Raw genomic sequence first — 21,858 nt, 5'->3', positions numbered from 1 at the left:
GCGAGCTGTTTGGAAAACTGACTTCAGTCATTCATGTGACCGATAGTGATTGCACAGTTTAACATGGAGAGGTGAAGTTAAAGGTCTACTGTTGCCTCAGATAAAAGCACTGTACTCCGGCAGTTGTATAAAGGGCACCTGACATGTATGTCTACATTTCACAGTTTATTTAATTAAGCAAATGTGTGCTCCAACAACTTGGCTTACTTATCCTGTCCGGAGGTAAAGATGTTCAAGCATGCAGAAACATTGCTGTTTTTGTTGTTGTTTCTGCTGTGGGCTTCTTGTTATTAGGATTGCATTCATGTTTGCATCCCCACACATTTCTTATCCTTTTTGACACTTTGGTGTGGTGAACAGCGTCTCAAGTGTGAGGCGGAACACGTGCAGCCATAACGTCCCATCGCCCATCTTTGACGTTAATTTAAATGATGTAAATGGATGAACTGCCTCCCCCTCTGTACGGAGGAATAAACATGTGCTTCCACATTTGTATTTTAATTCGCCTGGCGATCTGAGGAGGAAATAATTAGACGGGGCAACATGGGACAGTTCTGCTTAACATAAATAACCTCTGGATCTTAGCTGACACTTAAAGGAACGTCTTACACTTGAGTTAGTCGAGATATATATATATATTAATTTCATATTTATCATATATTTAATGCAACGACAATCTGGCTTTACACTTTGCTGCTTTTTCTTTGAATATGTCCTAAATAGGAGGATGTGATTAAGCATGTTTTATAAAGACTATTTAGTCTTAATTTAAATGATCAGATCTCTTCTGTAAACGAGTGCACCCTAAAGGACATTATAAACCATGTTGTTTTTTTAAGTGAAATGTAGAATTGACATACATGTAAATCATTTTAAGGACAATAATCTATTTGGAAAGAGGGAGATTACACTTTTTTCTAGATTTAATGTATTAATCTCTTGCAGTGCTTTGTCATTACTCAGCAATTGTTGGACATTAGTTAAACAAGATATACATACAATAATGTTTTATTTTATCTTTAAATATTGTATTCTTATAAATAGTTTAATTCTAATGCAAAAAGTATTACTGCTAATCTGATGCCCTGGTGGGAGGGGGGATGCTGGCCACTCTGGAAATGCTCCTGTCTCTTTAAATATTCTTGCAGTAATTCCTTGAACATGCACATGGCCATGAAAAAGAGATACAGCTTGAAGACATCCACACAAACCCAGGCTTTGTGAATAATACAGCAGCTGCTTCCTGTGTTTTACACCTACAGAGAGGGAGGAGGAGGAGAGAACACACTGTCAGTCTGAGGAGCAACAACTCGGCTCATCTTCTTCCCTCCATCGCTCCTACAGCTGTTCTTTCTACCAACTTAAAATGCTGTTGCACATCTGGTGTACAGTTTGGGCTTCTTCTCTCGTTCTTCTGCACAGCAGGTAAGATACTTTGTTAACCTTGCTAAACTTATTTGTTGGTGAAAGCTGTATGCATTTTAATCAGCCGTTGGAATGTTAATACATGGGTGTGTGCTGTATTTTCAATGCTTTGACATTGACGGGTATATAACTAAAAATAATAAGGAATAAGATGTTATCGTTAAATTGAGATGCATTAAATGTTTTGATTTAAAATACAAAGACTACAAAATGTTGATTATTGTGAGATGCAGGAACATACTGAACAGCCAGAAAAGAAGATCATTCTTAGTTTTTAAGACGTGTGCTGAAGTCATTTCATAAATAATCTGACCATTTTAACTTTGTCTATAATTATGCTAAAATGTAAAATAGTGAAATCATAAATGTATTTTTATATACAGTTTATTACAAATGTATTAACAGTTGAAATAAACATGTTTTGTAACTAATGCAGTTGTAATGCATGTGCTGTTCCAGCTAAAGTCATATTATTTAAATAAACATATTTAGCATCGTTTATAGTAAGGTATCTTTCCAAAAGTAACATTTGAGTTATATAATACGATTTACCCCAAACAATATTTAGTACTTGTAATACATTTTGAGTTTTTTATATTATAAGTGTGTTTATAAATCAAATGTATGATTATGAGCATATCCGGATTTACATTTTTTTATTTTAAGTAATGACATAAATAAAGAGCATAGGGGGAAATAGTCATGTATTATTGATAACAGTTTGTCCCGTCGTCCTGCAGGTCTGTGCTCTGTAAGGAGATTAAGCTCCCCAGCAGGGCAGCCAAGCCCCCCTCTCCGTCTGGCTTTCTGGACAAACTGATGGGACGCACATCCGGCTACGACGCCCGCATCAGACCCAACTTCAAAGGTAAGGCTGTGTGGCGTGGGGGCTCGACATGACAGGTGTGGGGAAACGGTGATTTTGCGGTGCAATCTGGGCAGTGAAGTAGCACAAATCCCCCACAGATGGGCGGAAGTAAGAGGTGCTGCAGGCTTGTGTTTGTCATGTGTGGTTACTGTTTTCATTCTGACCCACAGCCGTAGGTGATGATTATTTTACACTGACTTCTCGTTGAGATTTGTCATAGATGTGCACTTCCCCTCATATGTTACCCCACAGGCCCATTTCAGTCCAATGCAGATCCTCTCTGACATACTCCCCCCGCCCCCCCTCACTCTGGGGGTTACACATCATATTTTTTTCATACTTGCTCCACATCTTCATCAGTGCATGGTGGGGAAAATCCCAGCTGATTATCTATAAATACACTAATGTAACTAAAGGGGAATCAATAAATCATTGCCTCTGAAGGAATGAGTCCCTCAAATATTTAAAGTTTTCGCTGGTCCACGGATACTACACTAATGGTAGCGTACTGGAGATGACAACACAATGTCATGCTGCTCCTCTTAGAAAAGTCTATGTATCAGGACACAACATGGCACATTATGAGCGAGCAGAGGAGAGAGATTTTGCCTGAAACATTCTGCTCCTCAGTTGGCCTCAATACTTCATGCGGTCTGCTCAGAAAAACATCAGGAGTGTTTTGGAAGAAATCACTGTGAGGGTAATGTGTGATGACAATCTGCTTCTGTCAGGTCCTCCTGTCAACGTCACCTGCAACATCTTCATCAACAGCTTCGGATCCATCACTGAAACAACCATGGTGAGGATTTTCTTTATCATACTTTTTATGGATGATAAACTGGTGATGAAAATCTGCTTTTTCAACTAATGGATATCACCATAAAACTTCCCCACTTGCATCAAGAAAATGATATTGTATGACATGTTTCTGCACACATTATGTTTAAAAATGCAAATGAGGCATTATCTTATTAATAGTAGAAATTAATACAAATTCAACATTGGATAAACTTAGGTTCAAAGTCTTGATTTTATTATAATCAAAAAAATGTACAGAGGGAAAATGTGATATATCTATTAGTACTATGAAGGATATATGACCAAGCCCCCCTGTAAACACTTCCAAATTTAAAAAGGAATTGAACTAGTTAACGTTGTTGTATGTAAGTACTATTCAATTAAAGATTTCTGGCTTATACAAACAACTAATTTTGAGGGAAACAGATATCTAATGTAAAACTCAGTTAAAAGGGTAATGCTAATATGTTTTCTCAAAGGCATTATGTACTGCTTACTTTGCGGGAAACTTAGAAGAAAATTACAGATGAAAATAGAGGACTGTGAAAACCTTAATGTATATTTTGGATCTTTGTTTTAATTATTTAAAGGGGCCCTATTATGCTCATTTTCTGGTTCATATTTGTATTTTGTGCCTCTACTGTGACATGTTTCCATGCTTTAAAGGTCCCACGTCATGCTTTTCTGGTTATTACCCGTCCCCTTGTGTGTTATGTAGCTTGTTATGCATGTAAACGCTCTGCAGAGTCACAAACCCTCAAAGTACACCCTGTAGCGAGTGAAACTCTAACACTCTATGCTGCCCCAGAACGCCTCGTTGGGGATTTCTCTTTTTCCATTGTTTACTTCTTGGGTATAGTGACGTATTTCGGGTATAGTGACGTAACGTCCGCGTAGCCGTTACGTTTGGACCAATCCGCGGACTTCCTCACACACACTGACACACGGCGGGACGTTGCGAGGCTTGCTGCTGCGAGGAGCGGGACACTGTGAGCTGGCTCACTGGTGTGGGGTTGGCGAGACAGCGAAACACCGCGGAACTCAACCTGGGCACACACACAAACTCCCAGCCAGGCTGCGGGTGTGCATGTGTGCCCATGCTGTGTTCCGCGCTGTCTCGCAGACGGCCACTGGGCTCACAGGGAGGGGGGGGGGGCAGGAGCTCCAACAAGCCGTTTAGGACAGAGTGAATACACATACTATACAGAGATGCTGTATGAGAAACCAATGTGAGTTTGGAAAATAGCACAATATAAATGTAGTTTAGTATTACCTCAACAATTGAATTATGATCAGTAGAAATGGCCATGACATGGGACCTTTAATGTTTAAAAAGGTATTTATTTTTCTCATACTGCCTGTGCTGCAGCACCTTTCACCCTCTGTCTGAAACCAGAGCCCAGTGCCCTGATTGGTTAGCTGGCCACCTCTTTTGTGTTTGGTCAACCGCTTACATATGTCCCTCCCCTTAGCCTCACATCACATAGAATATGTTGAACCACCAGCCAATAGAGTGGTGCAGTGACGAGTCCTAAAACCCGGAAGTGAGTTAGCATTTTACCACTACGGGTTCCCTCGTCTCAGAGTCAATGACATTTCTCCAGATGATTTTGGAAAATAGCTGGAAATAAGGTCTGTGGTTGACACAAATTTAAGAGACGGATCACGTTTTGTTCTACGACATTAAATACATCAGCAGTGACCCCACTGGTGATTCTTGAAGAGTTTGCGTGTCTGAAAAACGATGGTTGTTAACATGTGGCTGAATAGGACTACAGAAGTTGTCGAGGACGTTGTACGTCATTACACCGAACACGTAAACACTAGGGATGTAACGACATATCGAATATCGTGATCTCGCGGTAAATAAATGTCTCAATACCGTCGTGAGACTGACAAAATATACCGCGATTTTAAAAAAAAAAAAATTATTCAACCAGATGGTCCCATTGAGATCATCAATCTCTTTTTCAAGGGAGACCTGTCCAACATGGCAGCAAGTAGGTTACAACATGAACATAAAACAACGGATAACAATAAAGGACATCATATTTACAGGGCTACATCTACATGTACATACCTAGAGACATTGACAAGTACCAACAGTATATTTATATCTCGCCCTGTCCATAAGCCTCACCTTCTTGGCAAAAACTGTATTGTTTTTGAAGTGGTGGAGAGACAATGCACAGTTTTACCCACTGCTGTTACCCATGGCCAAAGCATATCTCTCTGTCCCAGCAACATCAGTACCAAGCAAGAGAGTTTTTTCCACAGCAGGGGATATTGCAAACGCCCAAACATCCCAGCTTATACCTCGAAATGTGGACATGCTCATATTCCTAAAAGATAACCTTGATGATGCTGAGAGTGAGTGAGTGAGTTAGAGTTGAGTTACTTGAAAAACTAAAGTGAAACTTGATTTATTCTATTGCAGGGTCTGATTATTATATTGTTGACACTTTAAAATACTACTATCCTACTAAAATGCTGTACAAATCAGATGTATTATTTAATAAAGAAAAAAAATTCAAGTAAAAAAATTGATTCACATTTTTTTTCCAATATCGCGATAAATATCGTACCGTGGACTTTTTATCGCGATATTATTTTTTTGGTATCGTTACATCCCTAGTAAACACTCCCACTAAGTTTGTTTGCCCCTGTTCTGCTGTGAAGTGCCTGCGCTCTTGCAAACTGTTCCAACTTGTACAATTTTGAATCTGTATTTTTTGAATATCGAATTTAAGTTGACGTTGAAGTTGTGCGACCCTGCTATACTTGGCTTTAGTTCGTTTATAGCATAACGTTAGCATTTTACTTCTGGCGATTAGATTCATGATTAGAAAATTATAAAAGTATGGTAGACATGTGGATATTATCCGGCTGAACAAAACGTGCATTCATCCAACAGGTTCGTTTTCCACAGACCTTATTTCGAGCTATTTTCCAAAATCCTATGGAGAAATCCCATTGCTTTTTTGTCGAGGGAACCCATGCACAGTTTATTTCTGGGTAAATACGTCATCCCTGCACCACTCTGTTGAAATGCAATTGTTATGATGTCACTATGTTATGGACGTAAGGCAGGACGGGGGGTGTGTGGGAGAACTAAAAAAACATAATAGGGCCCCTTTAAAAAGAAGATATGTTATGGAGGCAAAATAGCCAATATCACAATATTGGACCAGTGCGTAGAAGAGGATGTTAAAGTCAACATTCTATGGGCTTACCTCTAGTCCTCTACTGTCAGCGATAGACGATGTGGACCTGTTGTTCTTTCAAATGATTCTAAACATGGCAGAGCGGGGGCAATACAATATTTAAACAGTTTCCTATCAGGACCTTTACAGGAATCACGGTTAAAAGTGATGCTGTAGCAGTCAGTTTCATAGTCATTTTATCGTCCGTATGTAGAGGCTGTGTGAATATGTGCCACGGATTTATGTTGGTAAGAATCATGTTAAAACTGTGGGGGACAAAGTACAGAGGTTTTCTTCGTTGCTACTCTTTGAATAAAAATAAAAAAAGTACATAAACATGAATGCAGTACGGCCAATTTGAGAATGATATTTTAAACATGTAAGTGTAAAAATCACTATTATAATGCAGCTGGTAAAGACAATGCTATTTTAACCTACTTTACAAACTGCTCTATAGCTTAATCTATCATCATTTATTGTTGATTTTGTAATAATACAAGCCTGCCCATTTATCAGATCCTTTTTTATTGTCTGGCTCTTCTACCCTTTGGAGCAGGTTTAATGATGCCTACACATAGTGTCATTAGACGATGAGTAATGTATGGCTTTAACACCATCTTGTACGTTCATTACAAAATGTCAGCGAGGATGTTCTTATCCCTCCGTCTGTCGGGTAAGGACAAATCCTGTTTTCAAGAGTCTTGTTTTTTACTCCCTTAGAAAGACATCCTTTTTTCAAAAATACCTCTAGGCACAGTCATCATATTTTAAATAATGAAATTGTAAGTGGGGTTTTCTGTCATTCAGGTTATGAGCACTCAAGTCTGTTTGTCAGCATTCATTTATTTATCTTTGCGCAGACAGAGTTTGAGTGCGCGCGCCATGCGCTGCAGGTTCATTTGTTTTGGCTTGAGACTTGTTCCAGTGTACCCGATCTTACCCCCCCCCCAAAATACTTAGAGGCAGAGAGTTATGCAAACTGACAAGCAAGAGAAAATTATTCACTAGCGCAAGCTGCAAATACAGAAAACATAACCTTATGGAAACCAGGGCACAGTAAAAAGTGATGCACAGGGCTAACTATGTTCAAGTGGCATCTATAATACTCATTTGTAAGTTCATATTTGTATGTAGTGTCTCTACTGTGACATGTCTCCATGCTTTAATGTTCAAAAAGCTCTTTATTTTTCTCATACAGCCTGTGCTGCAGCACCTCTTTCAATCAATCAATCAATGTTTATTTATATAGCCCAATATCACAAATGTTACATTTGTCTCAGTGGACTTCACAGTTTGTACAGAATATCAGTATGACAATACGACACCCTCTGTCCTTAGACCCTCACATCGTACAAGGAAAAACTTCCGAAGAAAACCCACAGTTTAAAGGGAACATGGGAGAAACCTCAGGGAGAGCAACAGAGGAGGGATCCCTCTCCCAGGACGGACAGATGTGCAATAGATGCCGTGTGTAAATTGAAAAGATAATACATTTGCAGCATAGGTAGTCCAAATGTTTGGAAATGCATGTGTGTATAATAGGAAGATGAATCCACGAGGATATCCATCCAGGACTTATGATCCAGGACCACAGCCACGATTCAAGATCCAGGGCTCGCGATGCAGGACAGAGGACCGCAGGATCATCCATGACTCCGGATCCCGGCGTATACAGACACCAAAAAGAAAGACATTTGGGGAAGCTGGGTTAATCGGAACATGAGAGTACACAGGTATAGACAGAGAGAAGGAAGAAGTAAGATGTCCCCCGACAAACTAAGCCTATATCAGCAAAACTAGGGGCTGAATCTAATCAGCCCTAACTATAAGCTTTATCAAAAAGGAAGGTCTTAAGCGCACTCTTAAAAACGGATAGGGTGTCTGCCGCCCGAACACAAACTGGAAGCTGATTCCACAAATGTGGAGCTTGATAAGAAAAGGCTCTGGCTCCCATTGTACTTTTAGAGACTCTAGTAACAACCAACAACCCTGCATTCTTGGAATGCAATGCCCTAGTAGGACAGTAGGGTATAATGAGTTCTTTAAGGTAAGATGGCGCCTGCCCATTAAGGGCTTTGTAGGCGAGAAGAAGAATTTTAAATTCTATCCTGTGTTCTATAGGGAGCCAGTGTAAGGCAGCCAGAACAGGAGTAATGTGGTCCCTTTTCCTAACTCTGGTTAGTACACGAGCTGCAGCATTTTGAATCAGCTGAAGCGACTTGACTGACTTCTTGGTACACCCTGATAATAAAGAGTTACAATAATCCAGCCTTGAAGTAACAAATGCATGGACTAGTTTCTCTGCATCGTTTTGAGGCAAGATATGCCTGATTTTTGCAATGTTACGTAGATGGAAGTAGGCGGTCCTTGAAATTGATTTTATGTGGGCGTTAAAGGATAAATCCTGATCAAATATAACACCAAGATTCCTTACAGTCTCACTGGAGGCCAAATTAATGCCATCCATAGTTTCTCTTTCCACCCTCTGTCTGAAACCAGAGCCCAGTCTGCTCTGATTGGTTAGCTGGACGGCTCTATTGTGATTGGTCAACCGCTTAGAGATATGATTGGAGGCATTTCAGTGTGTGGGGGAGAAACACACTGGTCTGCACATTTTAGCCTCTGCAGACCATTTACATGCAGAAAAACCTATAAAACACACTACAGGAAAGCGAAGACCCTAAAAGCACAATAGGGCCTCTTCAATTCCTGATGTATACTCTCAGTGTGTCAGCTGGAAGCAGTTATCCATGGCATGTGGTGCCACAGGACGTTCAGCAAGGTTGATTCTGAATTGTGTTGTGTTTTCAGTTTTTTTAGCATTTTGTTTCAAAAAAAGATTTTTTGAAATGCCGTCAATCAATAATTCAAACTTTATTTGTTTAGCACCTTTCGTACAGGTTAGTGCAGTGCAATTTGCTTTGCAGATGACTGACAAGCAGAAAAATAATGTGGACCGATAAAACACTGTAAAATAAAAGCTATATTGATTATATAACAATAAAATGTAATACAATGGTACAATTTAAATACAAGTGATTCATTTAAAATATGTAAAATAGAATAACATGGTCCAACTAAATTACAATACATAATGAATTAAACAATGCATAACATGATTTACCTTTAAAATGTCAATATGATTCTACTAAGGCAAGAAAATGAAACCACCTATGGCTATATATTTTATTTCAGTCATGTATAACTCTTAATATGAATTCCTCAATATGTTTTAATTCTATACAGGACTACCGGCTCAATGTGTTTCTGCGCCAGCAGTGGAATGACCCCCGGCTGGCCTATAAGGAATATCCGGACGACTCTCTGGACCTGGACCCCTCCATGTTGGACTCCATTTGGAAGCCTGACCTGTTCTTTGCAAATGAAAAGGGAGCTAACTTTCACGAGGTCACAACAGACAACAAACTGCTCAGGATATTCTCCAACGGAAACGTCCTCTACAGCATCAGGTGATCTGCTTGTAATGATCTCTAAATCCACTCTGAGTTTATAATGCACCAGGATGTTCCTCTATCTGGCTCTACAGACCCAGCTCCATGGCGTTTTAAGGCCGTCGAGAGAACATGAAGTTGTAGTCTCGAGCCTCTGAAGATATTCCAACAACATGTTTGTTTCACTCCAGTTCAGCTCAGCTATCATTGTGTTCACCAGCACTCACTGTGAATAATAACTGCGGGCTAAAACAGAGTTGGGTCATAATGTGGCACTAAAGCAGTGGTGATTTGTAGCGTAATGGAGTTCATTAAAATAGAAGAAAGATGAAGCAGTGTGTAAAGCTCTATTAGCAACCCTGGGAAACTAAAGAAACAGTAGCTTCCCTAACTGAACTTCAAAAGGGATGACTGAGTGCAGGGTATCAACCTGGAACAACCTCCCATAATACAACGGGGTCTAAAGTTTGAAAATGGATAAAAAGCTCTGCCTTTATCCATTTATTCACATTAGGCTAGCTAGCCCCTATATCTACAGATGAATTCCTCTTCTTTGCAGTGTTGCTCCTATCGCTCATGTTTGTGAGACCTTGCCTGCCCCTCTATCTATGAAAAGGGTCCTTTTTCAGATTTGATATGTCTTGAGTATGGAAGCCTTGAAAGGCCAGTGAGAAAAATCTGCTGATAGTGAAAATTGTTGTTATACTCTTGAATAAAAGTGTTGTTATAACCTGCTCATTGATGGTATTGGGTGAGGGAGAATTTAAGTGGAGGTAGAAATTCAAACTCACTTGGAAAACAACACAACTATTTAGAACATGAAGTAGTTGTGCACTTTAGCCTCTTTGGTCCAAAACTAGCTAGAAAACGTAACAGAAAAAAAAGTAACATTAAAACATTATCCATGGCAAAAATACTATTCCACCCCGTTCTTTAGCCAAGAGAGAAACAATTTTGGATCACGTAAAAAAAGGGCTTCCGTACTTTGAATGAAACCCTTTCCTCTGATTGTGCTGCTATGTTTCTCATCCATTTTACTCTCCATAAAGGCTGGTATCTGCCTGTCAGCACCTCTTAGCCTTTGTGTGGTTAATGCAGGGTGCAGTGGAGTAGAAAAATGGAGAGGAGGACAGTCAGAGCGGCTTCCTGTGACTCGAGGGTAGTGTGAGCCTGCGGAAAGAGTTTGAGTGACAGATGGGCAGGAGGCGGCTGCTGCTGTGGGTTTACTGCTGTGGGCTAGCTGGGTGTTTGTAGAGGGCATCACCTTTTTATTTTACACTCCATCCCACTGCCATTCCTGTGTTGCTGTTTCTCTTTTCCAGGCTGACACTGGTCCTTTCCTGTCCCATGGATCTGAAAAACTTCCCCATGGACAGCCAGAAGTGCACGATGCAGCTGGAGAGCTGTGAGTTTCCAATACACTCTAAAAACCTTAAAGGGGACCTATCATGCAAAATGCACTTTTGTACGTCTTTTATACATGAATATGTGTTCCCGGTGTGTCAGGGAACTAGTCCCAATGTAATCATCTAGAACAGCAAAATGACTTGTTAATTCCACAAACTACTGCAGCACAATACTAAATAGCAACAGTAACTATAGAAAAGAAAAACTGAACGTAAACAATGGCACATATGTGTTAGCAAACAATAGCTCTAGCTAAGGCTATCTGCCTTTAGCTAGCTATGTAGCTCTTCGGGGCTCCATAAAAGCATTAGCTAGCTATGTAGCTCTTCGGGGCTCCATAAAAGCATGGGTTGTCGAACATTAATGTAAGGATAAAATAGACTTCTTTGTTAGAAGTGAGCGTACCTTGCAGGGACTCCAGTAAAGCCGTTGCAGAGTCCAGGCCTCCCTCCCTCCCAACGTTGGCCGGTCTATGGCCGTAGATCTGGTCCAACAAATCGAACCACTTCCATTGTTTGCGACCCGCACCACTCGTGTTGTTATTGTCCTTTACTTGGCGATATTCGCTCTTCATCTTTTTCAGTTTTTCCCTACACTACAGGAAAGTCCTCGAAAATCCGCGTTCGGACATCTGTGCAGAGACATCCTGGAACACTTTTACATTTCTCGTTGTTCCGTCGAGCTCCCGCTGGATTTTATCATCCCCAATGAGATGAAAGAACGTCGTCACCTCCTCGGTCGACCACGGTGTGCTTTTCTTAGAAGTAGCCATTTTTGTAGCTCCTCCGTTTACAAAATGCTGTGTATAAAAATGCTGCAAGCTTGCTTCTAGATATATATGCGACGCTAGGGATGAACTCGCGCGCAATCTTGTGACGATTCTCTCTGACCAATCAGCAGTCGAGAGTGTTGACGTCACTAGTTCAGCCCTGGCCCTGGTCTGAGGGAACCACGATTTTATGAGGCCGGAAAAAGAGGGAAAAAGTACCCGCTGGCCGGTACTAGGCTATATGGAAACGCCACCAAAAACCGGCCTGGCCGCTTGAGGACGGTTAAGGACGCTTAAATGGGGCTACCCGCTGCAGTGGAAACGCGCCACAATTGTCAGAAAACACAACCCTCTCTCTTTTCCTCCATACCCAAATCTCTAAAAACGGGGTTGCAACGGATCTGATACAGACTGATACAGATTTGAAAATAGTGTGATGTCAGTGACGAGGAGCTCCGCCTATATGGCAAACTCTCCACCAATCAGGGGAATGAGAGGTTGCCATGGCATGGTAACAGCATGGTAACATGAGGTAACTCGGGCCCCTCCTTTGCAGGGGGGCGTGGTCCCACAGGGTCCTCCACAGGGTGGAGGAGAGCAAAATAGAGCAAAATGAGGCATGGCTAAAATGCATGATCTGTTTGGTATTTTGAAAAAAAAAACGTATAAATAATATTAAATATACCTTTTATATAGGTATGGCCCTACAATATATTATTCAAATATAGCATGATAGGTCTCCTTTAAATTAAAGTGTATATGCATCATTTGAAAATACCAAAAACATATACAATTACAAATAATATACAGTGCAAGAATAATTAAAAAAAAGTATTGACTTCATACTTCTTTAATATTGCAAAGATATTAGAGCAATATATAATAAACACAGTAAAGATAATAATACATATACAAAAAAAGACAGGATATTTTATTTTAGTTTGGTGTGTATTTATTTGTGATGGAATATTATTTGTAGGAGGATGATAGATGTGTTTGGTAAGAACTGACCTTTAAAGTAGATTTAAACTGCCCTTCATCTGGAAGTATCTCAGAAATACATTTTAAAAAGTGAGAAATATTAATGTCATAAATAGCAAATAGAGGCGCATAAGAGATATATCACATCGGGATGTTTGCAAGAAAATCAAAACATTTCTGGACGACTAAAATAAAGAGAAGTAAGAAAAGTACTTGACCCAGCTATATTATAGTATGAAACATAGAAGCTAAATAGACTGTAAATAAGTGGTTAAAAACAAAATATAAAACTGAATATTTCTTTATTTTTCTACCAACCAATTCATAATTCCCAGGAATGTTGTAGACACTCAAATGTCATTTTAGATACATCATTAGACTATGATTTCTTGTCTCTGAAAATAATTATGTACAAAGATTCAAAGCATGTGGCATAGCAATTTAAATCCACACAGCATCCCTAACCAGGGAATTGAAGTTTGAATGATGGATAACCACCGGCCTCCCCTCCCTCTGTGCTCCTGCAGTCGGCTACACCATGAACGATCTGATTTTCGAGTGGCTGGATGTGGGGGCCGTGCAGGTGGCCGACGACCTGACCCTCCCTCAGTTTGTGCTGAAGGAGGAGAAAGGCCTGGGCTATTGCACCAAGCACTACAACACAGGTATAGGACACGTGACCACCTGCGGAGCAACATCCTCCATCAGCTCTGTAAATCTACTTCTAATAAGACTGTCAGTGTGCACCTGTATCTCCCCCTGTGGTTAGGTAAATTCACCTGCATTGAGGTCAAATTCTACCTGGAGCGGCAGATGGGCTACTACCTGATCCAGATGTACATCCCCAGCCTGCTCACCGTCATCCTGTCCTGGGTGTCCTTCTGGATCAACATGGACGCGGCTCCGGCCAGGGTGGGACTGGGGATCACCACGGTGCTCACCATGACGACGCAGAGCTCTGGCTCCAGGGCCTCCCTGCCAAAGGTCAGAGGGTTAGCTATCCAACATCTCACAGTAGAAACCAAAGCAAGTTACACACTGTGTGTTATATAGTCTGGGATGATATCAGGAAGAAGTGTTTTTCAGCACTGTACATGTTTCAACTTTACAAATTATTGTAACAGTCTTTGACGCCCAGGTTTTTTTTAACAATTCATTCTCAAACTAGGAATTCAATATGTTATTTCCATTTATTTTTAAGATGAGTCCCAATGCCATCATTTCAAACTACTCCATTACAAGTAAAAGCATTGGGCACAATGTATTAATATTTATGATTGTACTCTAAACTGTACTTTAAATATCAAAACTTCTATTCAGACAAATACAATATTCTTTTATATGGATTATTAAGGTGTCCAGCTTTATGTAGGGCTTTACAGTAAAACCTACATCAATAATGATATGCAGCATTTCATACATATGCTTATCATATGTTTCTGCAGCAGTTGTTTTTATTTTATAGAGACACATTAAATGGTAATATTCAATCAACATTTTATAAATTAAAATGTATATGGATAAGTGTATTTCAATCTTTGTATTATCAATGATGCAAACGTGGGGATTTTTATACTGTACTGCATGTATTTTACATCTATAGCTACTAGTTACTTTTCCTAATAAGATTATAAATACAAAATATTTCATTGGTTTATAAAATATGAAACATTGCCACAGATTATAGTATTACAACATTACTTACCGCAGTTCCCATTTAGATGCATCAATGATAATAATACATGTTATTAATACTAGTCAAATCTTGTGGACTTTAAAAAATAGTTTAACATATTTTTTTGTTTTTACAGAACAGTAATGTAGTTATGTAAAACCTCTTCCACCTCTTTGTTAAACCAATGATAACAAGGTGATCCAACAGAGTTTGTTAACCCATGTCTTTCATGTCACTGCCTAACATGGCATGAGTGCTCATGTTATCTAATGACTCCTCTGCTCTGTGTCACAGGTGTCCTATGTGAAAGCCATAGACATCTGGATGGCGGTGTGCCTTCTCTTCGTGTTTGCCGCGCTGCTGGAGTATGCGGCCGTTAATTTTGTTTCACGGCAGCACAAGGAGTTCTTCAGACTGAGGAAGAAGCTCAAAGAGCAACAGCGTCAGAGAACTGTGAGTGCCCCCCACCCACTCAGCCCCCCCGGGCGCCTGTCACCTGTTATTCTCTGCGCCCAGACATGCACGAGCTGCACGACTCAGCTGCAGCGAGCCGGGAACTGCAGCAGCACTGACCTGTGATTAATTCTAACCATCACCTTATTCCACGGTTCTCAGCATCTTGTTGAAGAAAAATAGAGGAGACAAAGTAGGCCAAACCATGTTTAAAGAGGAAATATTTCTCAAAAAGAAGCAGCGTGACAGCAGCTGCAGGACTCATTAATGCCTTGTAATATTTACAAGACAATGCACAAAACATCTGCATGAATCCTTTGTTCTTATTCGTCTGTCAGGAGCGTGCTGCTGAGATGTTTTCTGGATGCGCTGTCACGTGGTCTCATTTCACATTAATGTCACACTTGTGTTCACTTTGTTTGCAACAGATGTTTGTTGATGCAGATTTGAACACATAGCACTGTGCCATGTTTGCAAATCAATGCAGCCTGTGTGATGATTTCATTGATTACATTTGTGTGCCCCCGCTCCCTCCCCCTATCAGCAGGGAAGCGGTGACAGTAAGTCGAAAGGAAAAAACATGTCAGGCAACAACACTCCTCACGGGAACGTCTCCCAGCAGTGCTCCGCCTGCGCCAAGGTACGTTCTGTCACCTGGAGCTCCTTCTACTGTCATAGTCTCACTGGATTTACTTTGCTGTGTATTTACATTTCTTGCATCAAATTGCTTGTACGTATGTGTTAACCTACTTGCAGTGGTGGAAGAAGTACTCGGATGTTGTACTTGAGTAAAAGTACCAGTGTGTAGGAATACTCTGTTGCAAGTAAAAGTCCAGCATCAAAATATACTTAAAGTACCAAAAGTTAAAGTACTCATTATGCAGATCCATTTCAGAATAATATATATGATATGTTTTATAATGATTGATCATGAAAGTGTTCTCAAAGCTGGTAAAGGTGCAGCTAGTTTGAATGACTTTGTATACTGCAGGGTAGCTTGTGGATTTACTCCAGGTGGAACTACAGTCTGGTTTAAGACTTGATTATATTTCACATCATTCATCCACATCTGTAAAACTAAAGCTATTAAATACATTTAGTGGAGTAAAAGTACACCATTTACCTCTGAGTTTGTAGTGGTGTAGACGTACAAAGCAACACAAAATGTAAATACTCAAGTAAAGTACAAATTCCTACTTGAGTAAGTCTGCTTAGTTACTTTACACCACTGCCTGCTAGGCAGTAAACCTGATTTTGGTTCTGATTCAGTTTAAAAGCAGCCAATCAGTGTACAGGTGTGTGATTCTCAGAGCAGAAAGTTATTGGCTCATCCTAAATCTCCACACTGAAAGACTAACGGAGAGTTCCCAGTAAATCCTAAGGGTCACACAGTGCGGTTCTTTCGCAGACATTTTGAGTGCTTTCTGAACTTTCTTAAACATTTCTGCTGACTTTGGATGAGGGAGTTGCATAAAATGAACAGCATTTTGGCGTGAGAAAAAGAGTTAGCAGGGGAAGCATTTAAAAAATCATAAACAAGGACGATTTGCACAAAGAGTTTAGCATGGCATGTTTAATTCACACGGAAACATTAATGATTTAAGATGCTACATAAGAAATTAAATGAGGGGAATCCAAGCATAAGCTAAAGTATTTTATACTAAATTGCTGTTTTCGCAAAAATGTGTAGATGTAATATTCGACCTCTTCACTTTGTAAAGTGCCTTGCAATAGAAATGATCCGTGAAGAAGGTATAAAAAGGTCAAAAAAGTCCCTAAACCAAAAGCGTACATAACAGGTTTTGACATTGCCATGGTAACATGATGATTCCGATGTAAACCACTTCAAATCTGTGCCGCCTGACACTCTCAGACACTTGGTGACATGACTAAGATACTTTATTTATCCCAGGTTGGGAGATCGTTTTGTCACAGCAGAATTTTGACAGTCAATCTACAAGAATTACAACATTTCTTAAAAATATAATATAATACAAATCAAATAAAGATAAACATAACAAAATAAAAATGTAAAAACAATATTCTCAGTAAGAAACACACATTCAGAGGAGTATCCAAACACTTTAGATTATACAGAATACATTAGAATACTCTCTAATATGCCAATCTACCAGACATATAAACACAGTGTACTATATATATTTAAAAGTCACCTATTATGCTATATTTGAACAATATATTATAGGGCCATATCTATACAAAACATGTATCTGAAGTGTTTTGCTCAAATTACCAAACAGTTCACCCATTGAAGCATGCCTCACACCCCTCTATTTCAGCCCTGTTACTAAAGTGCTGATTCTGGGTCTGGCCCTTTAAATGTAACCAAGTTGCTTTAGAGAGTCTGCATGCAAGCAGTGATTAAACGCCATATCATGTTCCAAACCACATCAAGCATTATTTATGAAACAGTATGGAGCTCAAACGCTTTCTCTACCGCGGGTTTACCACAAGGACAGTACCTTTTTATATCCGGCTTCTTTAAACATACTCTCTCCAGTACAGCGTTAGCTCTGAGTGTTAGCAATGCTTGCTAATGTAAACACAGACCACATTACTTCCAAAACACGTTGCGCATTGTTTCTGATACAGCTCATAGTCAACATAGTCAACAGCGGGACGTTGCCAGGAGTTCAATGTAAAGCCAGCCCATTTCAGTAATGCCGTCAAGTTCTCAGCAAATCTGGATCAGCTCCGTTGTACCCCCTTTTTTTGAGATGTGGGTAAGGAGGAAAAGAGATTTTCTGTCTCGTTACACACCGGGGACACATATGTATGTATAAAAGACATCAAAAAGTGCATTTTGCATAATAGGTGACCTTTAAAATTAAGAGTTAAATATATCCTGTGAGGTAGTGTAGGTTCCTATGGTACTTAAGGGCTTAAAGGTTCAGGGTTTAAGCTTTAGGCTGAAGATTTCATTGGGCCATTCTTTACTGTGTCTTTTTCTTTCCAGGAGGATGAAATGACAAACCAGGGTTTCCTCTTCCAGAGTTATGGACTTGCGCTGTCATCAGTAGGTGTAGCAGAAATGGATGCACCGGTCTCTGCCGATCTACCTCCTGGTTTGGGTTTCTACGACATCCGCAAGCGCTTTGTGGATCGAGCAAAAAGGATTGATACCATCGCCCGAGCTGTGTTCCCCATGAGTTTCCTCATGTTTAATGTCCTCTACTGGCTCACCTACAAAGTCCTGCGGCATGAAGACCTTCTAGCCGCGCCGTGAGGAAGCGGATACCTTGAATCCTGCTGTCCTCACTGAAACATTTACAGTCCTCAGCGGAGCCCTGCAGATGCGTTGTGACTGCATGTCCAGTGCCATGGACATTTCTATGACATGGAAGCATTCATGGGTTTCTTTAAACTTTGAATAATTTAAAAAGAAATGCACTTTTTCTCCGCACTGATGGTTTATACATTGCACACCAGTGTACAGTATGCATCTTAAGTATATCACCTCACAATTTGTTACGGGAAATGTCTGTATGGCCAGATACTGTAGCTTCACTGTAGCACTTCCTCTACAGGCATACATTATTTATTCTAATATTCCTGCTGTCAACTGTTTCCCATAACACAGGTTTCTTACCACCAAGACAAATAACATGTCACTACAAAAGTAGCAACTTTGCTTTACAGGCCTGGAAAATACATTAAAGGAAAATACATATATTTTATTAGGCTTCGCTAATCCAGGTTTGAATGCTCTTTATTTTCTTACAGACATGATATTTATCAGTTCACATTTATAACCCTCCTTTGTGTAATAAGAACTGGAATAATCTGTTTTTGAAATATGTTTCATTTTAAATTACTGCATTTACTGCATCAGGCCTAAAGGACTGATGGATATTGTCCAGATATTTTATGAAGTTACTATATATTGATATAATGGCATAGCAAAGCATAGCCAAATATAGAAGATATGTTTTTTATCATTAATCAACCTCGACCACCATCAGGGTACATGGGATCAGTCATCATAATGTACTAAGGTCTCCTCAGGTCTGCACAATGCCAGGTGTATCGGTGTTTAACCCGACTAAGTAACACTGAGTATTAACTGTCTGGTTTTTTCTTTAGAAACAAAAAAGGAAATCCTTTGTTGGTCAATACAAAATAAATGCTTTGTACCCTGATACATAATGAGTACACTTGTTTTGCAGTCTACATACAGTCCAAATATAACAGCATGCCAGGGTCTAAACCAAAGGATGGGACTTTAATATCAGCCATGAAGTCAAACTATGAAATTCTTTAATGGTAAAAAGCATAATCTTGCTAGAAATGTTTTCCCTCTAATACTTTCCTCTGTCGGGTTTATAATTGTTCATAATGTATGTGTATGAATGCCCTGAGACGAAGACAATTTCTAGAAACCTCGCCTCATTTTAAAAATAAATATTGCAATAAAGTGAAGCTATCATTAATATTTGATTTAAAATGTAGCTGCCACAGGGCTGCATACATCAGCACATTACGTCTCTGAAGCATCAATGGTCTCTTTTTATACTGTAAATATCAATGAGGAAATGATGAGAGATTAGAGAATATGTGCGGACATCATGGATGAAATATAAAAATGACTTTTGATTTTTGCAATGTTCTTTACTGCTAGATAAAGTTATTGAAAGAGGTGTATGCTACTGTTTTATTGAGAAATGTAAAAATACTAAATTAAACGCTAATAATGTTTTCTGTTACATTGAGTTTATCTTAAAGGTGGGGTAGGTAATTTTGGAGAAACCAGCTCGAGTGCGCTAGAATTTGAAAATACACAACCGGAAAAAATCTGCCACTTCCTTACAGAGCCCCTCCTCCAACACACACGAACGCGCACATGACCAATGAGGGCACGACATAAGTTTGTGCACAGATGGAAGGCTGACAGGCAGGTAGGGCATCCAGTTATTTTAGCCGGGCCGGCTCAAATGATTGGTCGTGCTTTTTACAGTACTACGGTTTCCACAGATGAATTTTTGTATGGATTTTTTGTCACTTAAGGATATTCATTGCTATCGGGATGTTAAGAGCATTCCATGGAATATAAAAAAAGTGTATCTCGAGCCGGTTTCTCAAATGTACCTACCCCACCTTTAATATATAAAGTATCATTAGGAATTAAACCAAGGAAACAGTAAACAAGTAATGGTAAAGTATGTCTTAAGAACACAAAATAGTATGTCACAAATACTGATGTAGAAAAGTGAAAATTACAATATGGTACTTTGTATGTCAAGTCTGAATGAAAGAATAAACATATGATTGAGATCATGGTGTATGCTTTACTGGGAGCAGTGTTGATTGTTCAGTCGAACGACAAAGTATAGTATGTCAACATTTTCAGAATAGTATAGTATGTTTGAACATTTCTGAAAGAAAATGTCATAGTAAACTGTAGTATCTAGAAAATGTCAGAAAAACAACATAGTCGTATGTCGAAAAATTTGTTTTCAAAATAAGATTGCCAAATCTTATCTTGCCAAAGGTCACATACACATTATGACAGCAGGGTTGGGATTTGAACCTTCAACCTGGACATTGACAAAAATCCACTTTCTTTATTTGCCACAAAACATTATAAAAAACGGCATATAATTTCAGGAAAATAAACATAGTAGGCTATGTATGTTGAGAATATCAGAAAAATCGTCACTGTTTGGTTGGTCGAAAATATCTGAATTTATTTGGTTCGCTAAATCTGAAGTATGACACAAATAGTACAAATATTTCTTTAAAATCATAGTATAGCATGTCAAAAAATAGTCATGTAAATTATGTTGAAAGATGTGTAACAAGTCTTAGTATAGTATGTCTAAAAAGTGAAATATGTTGAAAAAATACGGAAAAAAGTCATAGTTTATGTCAAAGAAAATTGAAAAAAGTAATAAAATAGTATATTGAAATATCTAAAAGTCATTGTATGGTATTCAAATAGTATCTCTTAGAAAAAAAGACATAGTGAAGTAAGGCATAACAAAAACTATTTTGTACTGTATGTCATAAAAAAGAGAAATCATGATCTAAGATAATATTGTATTAGTTTGACTGCAGGGACAGTGCAAAAACAAGAGGCACCATTAAAGCAAAACACAAGATATATTAAATCAGTAAACAGGAAAAACATAATTAATAGTTTAAACAGTTAAATGAAAATATAAATACAATAGTAGACTAACTAAATCATAAACATGCATGAAAAATAAATATTGTCATTGCACATTATATTGAGATATCAGTGGTTTACATTGATATTGCAAATGGATGAATGGATGTCTGAATAAAATAATAAACATATGATTGAGGTTTTTTTTTAAATGGAAAAAGTCATAGTGTAGTATGTTGAAAATCATCAAAATAAAGTCCTAGAATAGCACGTCAAATAAATACTAAAACTAGTTATAGTATAATATGTCAATACGATCGTAAACAAATCTTAATATATTTTGTCAAAAAATATCATTAATAAACTCACAAATGCATGTCATAAAAATACACACTATGATATAAGTAAGTCATAAAAAAGCAAATTATTTCCAAAAATATAAAAGTAGTAGTGTAAACATAAATATTAAAACAAATTAAATGATTATTGGGAAAGTCATAGTATAATATTTTCGAAAAAATATAAAAGGTAATTGTAAAGTATTGCACAAAATATCATAACAATGAATGGTAGGCTAAAACATGATAAAAGATTATTTCCAAAAATATAAAAACATGTCATAGTACAGTATCTTGAAGAATAGTTAAAAAAATCATAGTACATTATTCAAAGGCATGGCAAGGCAAGGCAAGTTTATTTA

At 38.7% G+C, this 21,858-nt stretch overlaps 1 protein-coding gene across 2 annotated transcripts; it reads left to right on the top strand.

The window, feature by feature from the left end:
• Nucleotides 1-165: 165 nt before the first annotated feature.
• On the top strand, nt 166-19,747 carry LOC117552927 (glycine receptor subunit alpha-2-like). Of its 2 annotated transcripts, none has more exons than XM_034226635.1 (10): nt 166-1,425; nt 2,166-2,293; nt 3,025-3,092; nt 9,541-9,764; nt 11,069-11,151; nt 13,431-13,568; nt 13,673-13,887; nt 14,873-15,031; nt 15,579-15,671; nt 18,009-19,747. In XM_034226635.1, exons 1-10 carry the CDS (start codon nt 1,367-1,369, stop codon nt 18,276-18,278), a joined length of 1,437 nt encoding a protein of 478 aa, XP_034082526.1. In that variant the 5' UTR covers nt 166-1,366; the 3' UTR covers nt 18,279-19,747. The 2 variants fall into 2 exon arrangements, with proteins under 2 accessions (XP_034082526.1, XP_034082525.1); XM_034226634.1 differs by having other exon boundaries at nt 15,576-15,671.
• The last annotated feature ends 2,111 nt before the right edge of the window (nt 19,748-21,858 follow it).

This window comes from Gymnodraco acuticeps, unplaced genomic scaffold (assembly GCF_902827175.1).
Source record: "Gymnodraco acuticeps unplaced genomic scaffold, fGymAcu1.1, whole genome shotgun sequence".
In the NCBI taxonomy this organism is placed as follows: domain Eukaryota; kingdom Metazoa; phylum Chordata; class Actinopteri; order Perciformes; family Bathydraconidae; genus Gymnodraco; species Gymnodraco acuticeps.
This window is presented reverse-complemented; position numbering and strand designations above follow the sequence as displayed.

What these genes read in the sequence shown, in the direction of transcription:
- LOC117552927 (XM_034226634.1), top strand. Translation starts at nt 1,367, where the DNA reads ATGCTGTTGCACATCTGGTGTACAGTTTGGGCTTCTTCTCTCGTTCTT. An exon ending in CTCGTTCTTCTGCACAGCAG is followed by an intron (nt 1,426 to 2,165) that starts GTAAGATACTTT and finishes GTCGTCCTGCAG; the next exon opens with GTCTGTGCTCTGTAAGGAGA. An exon ending in AGTGCTCCGCCTGCGCCAAG is followed by an intron (nt 15,672 to 18,008) that starts GTACGTTCTGTC and finishes TTTTCTTTCCAG; the next exon opens with GAGGATGAAATGACAAACCA.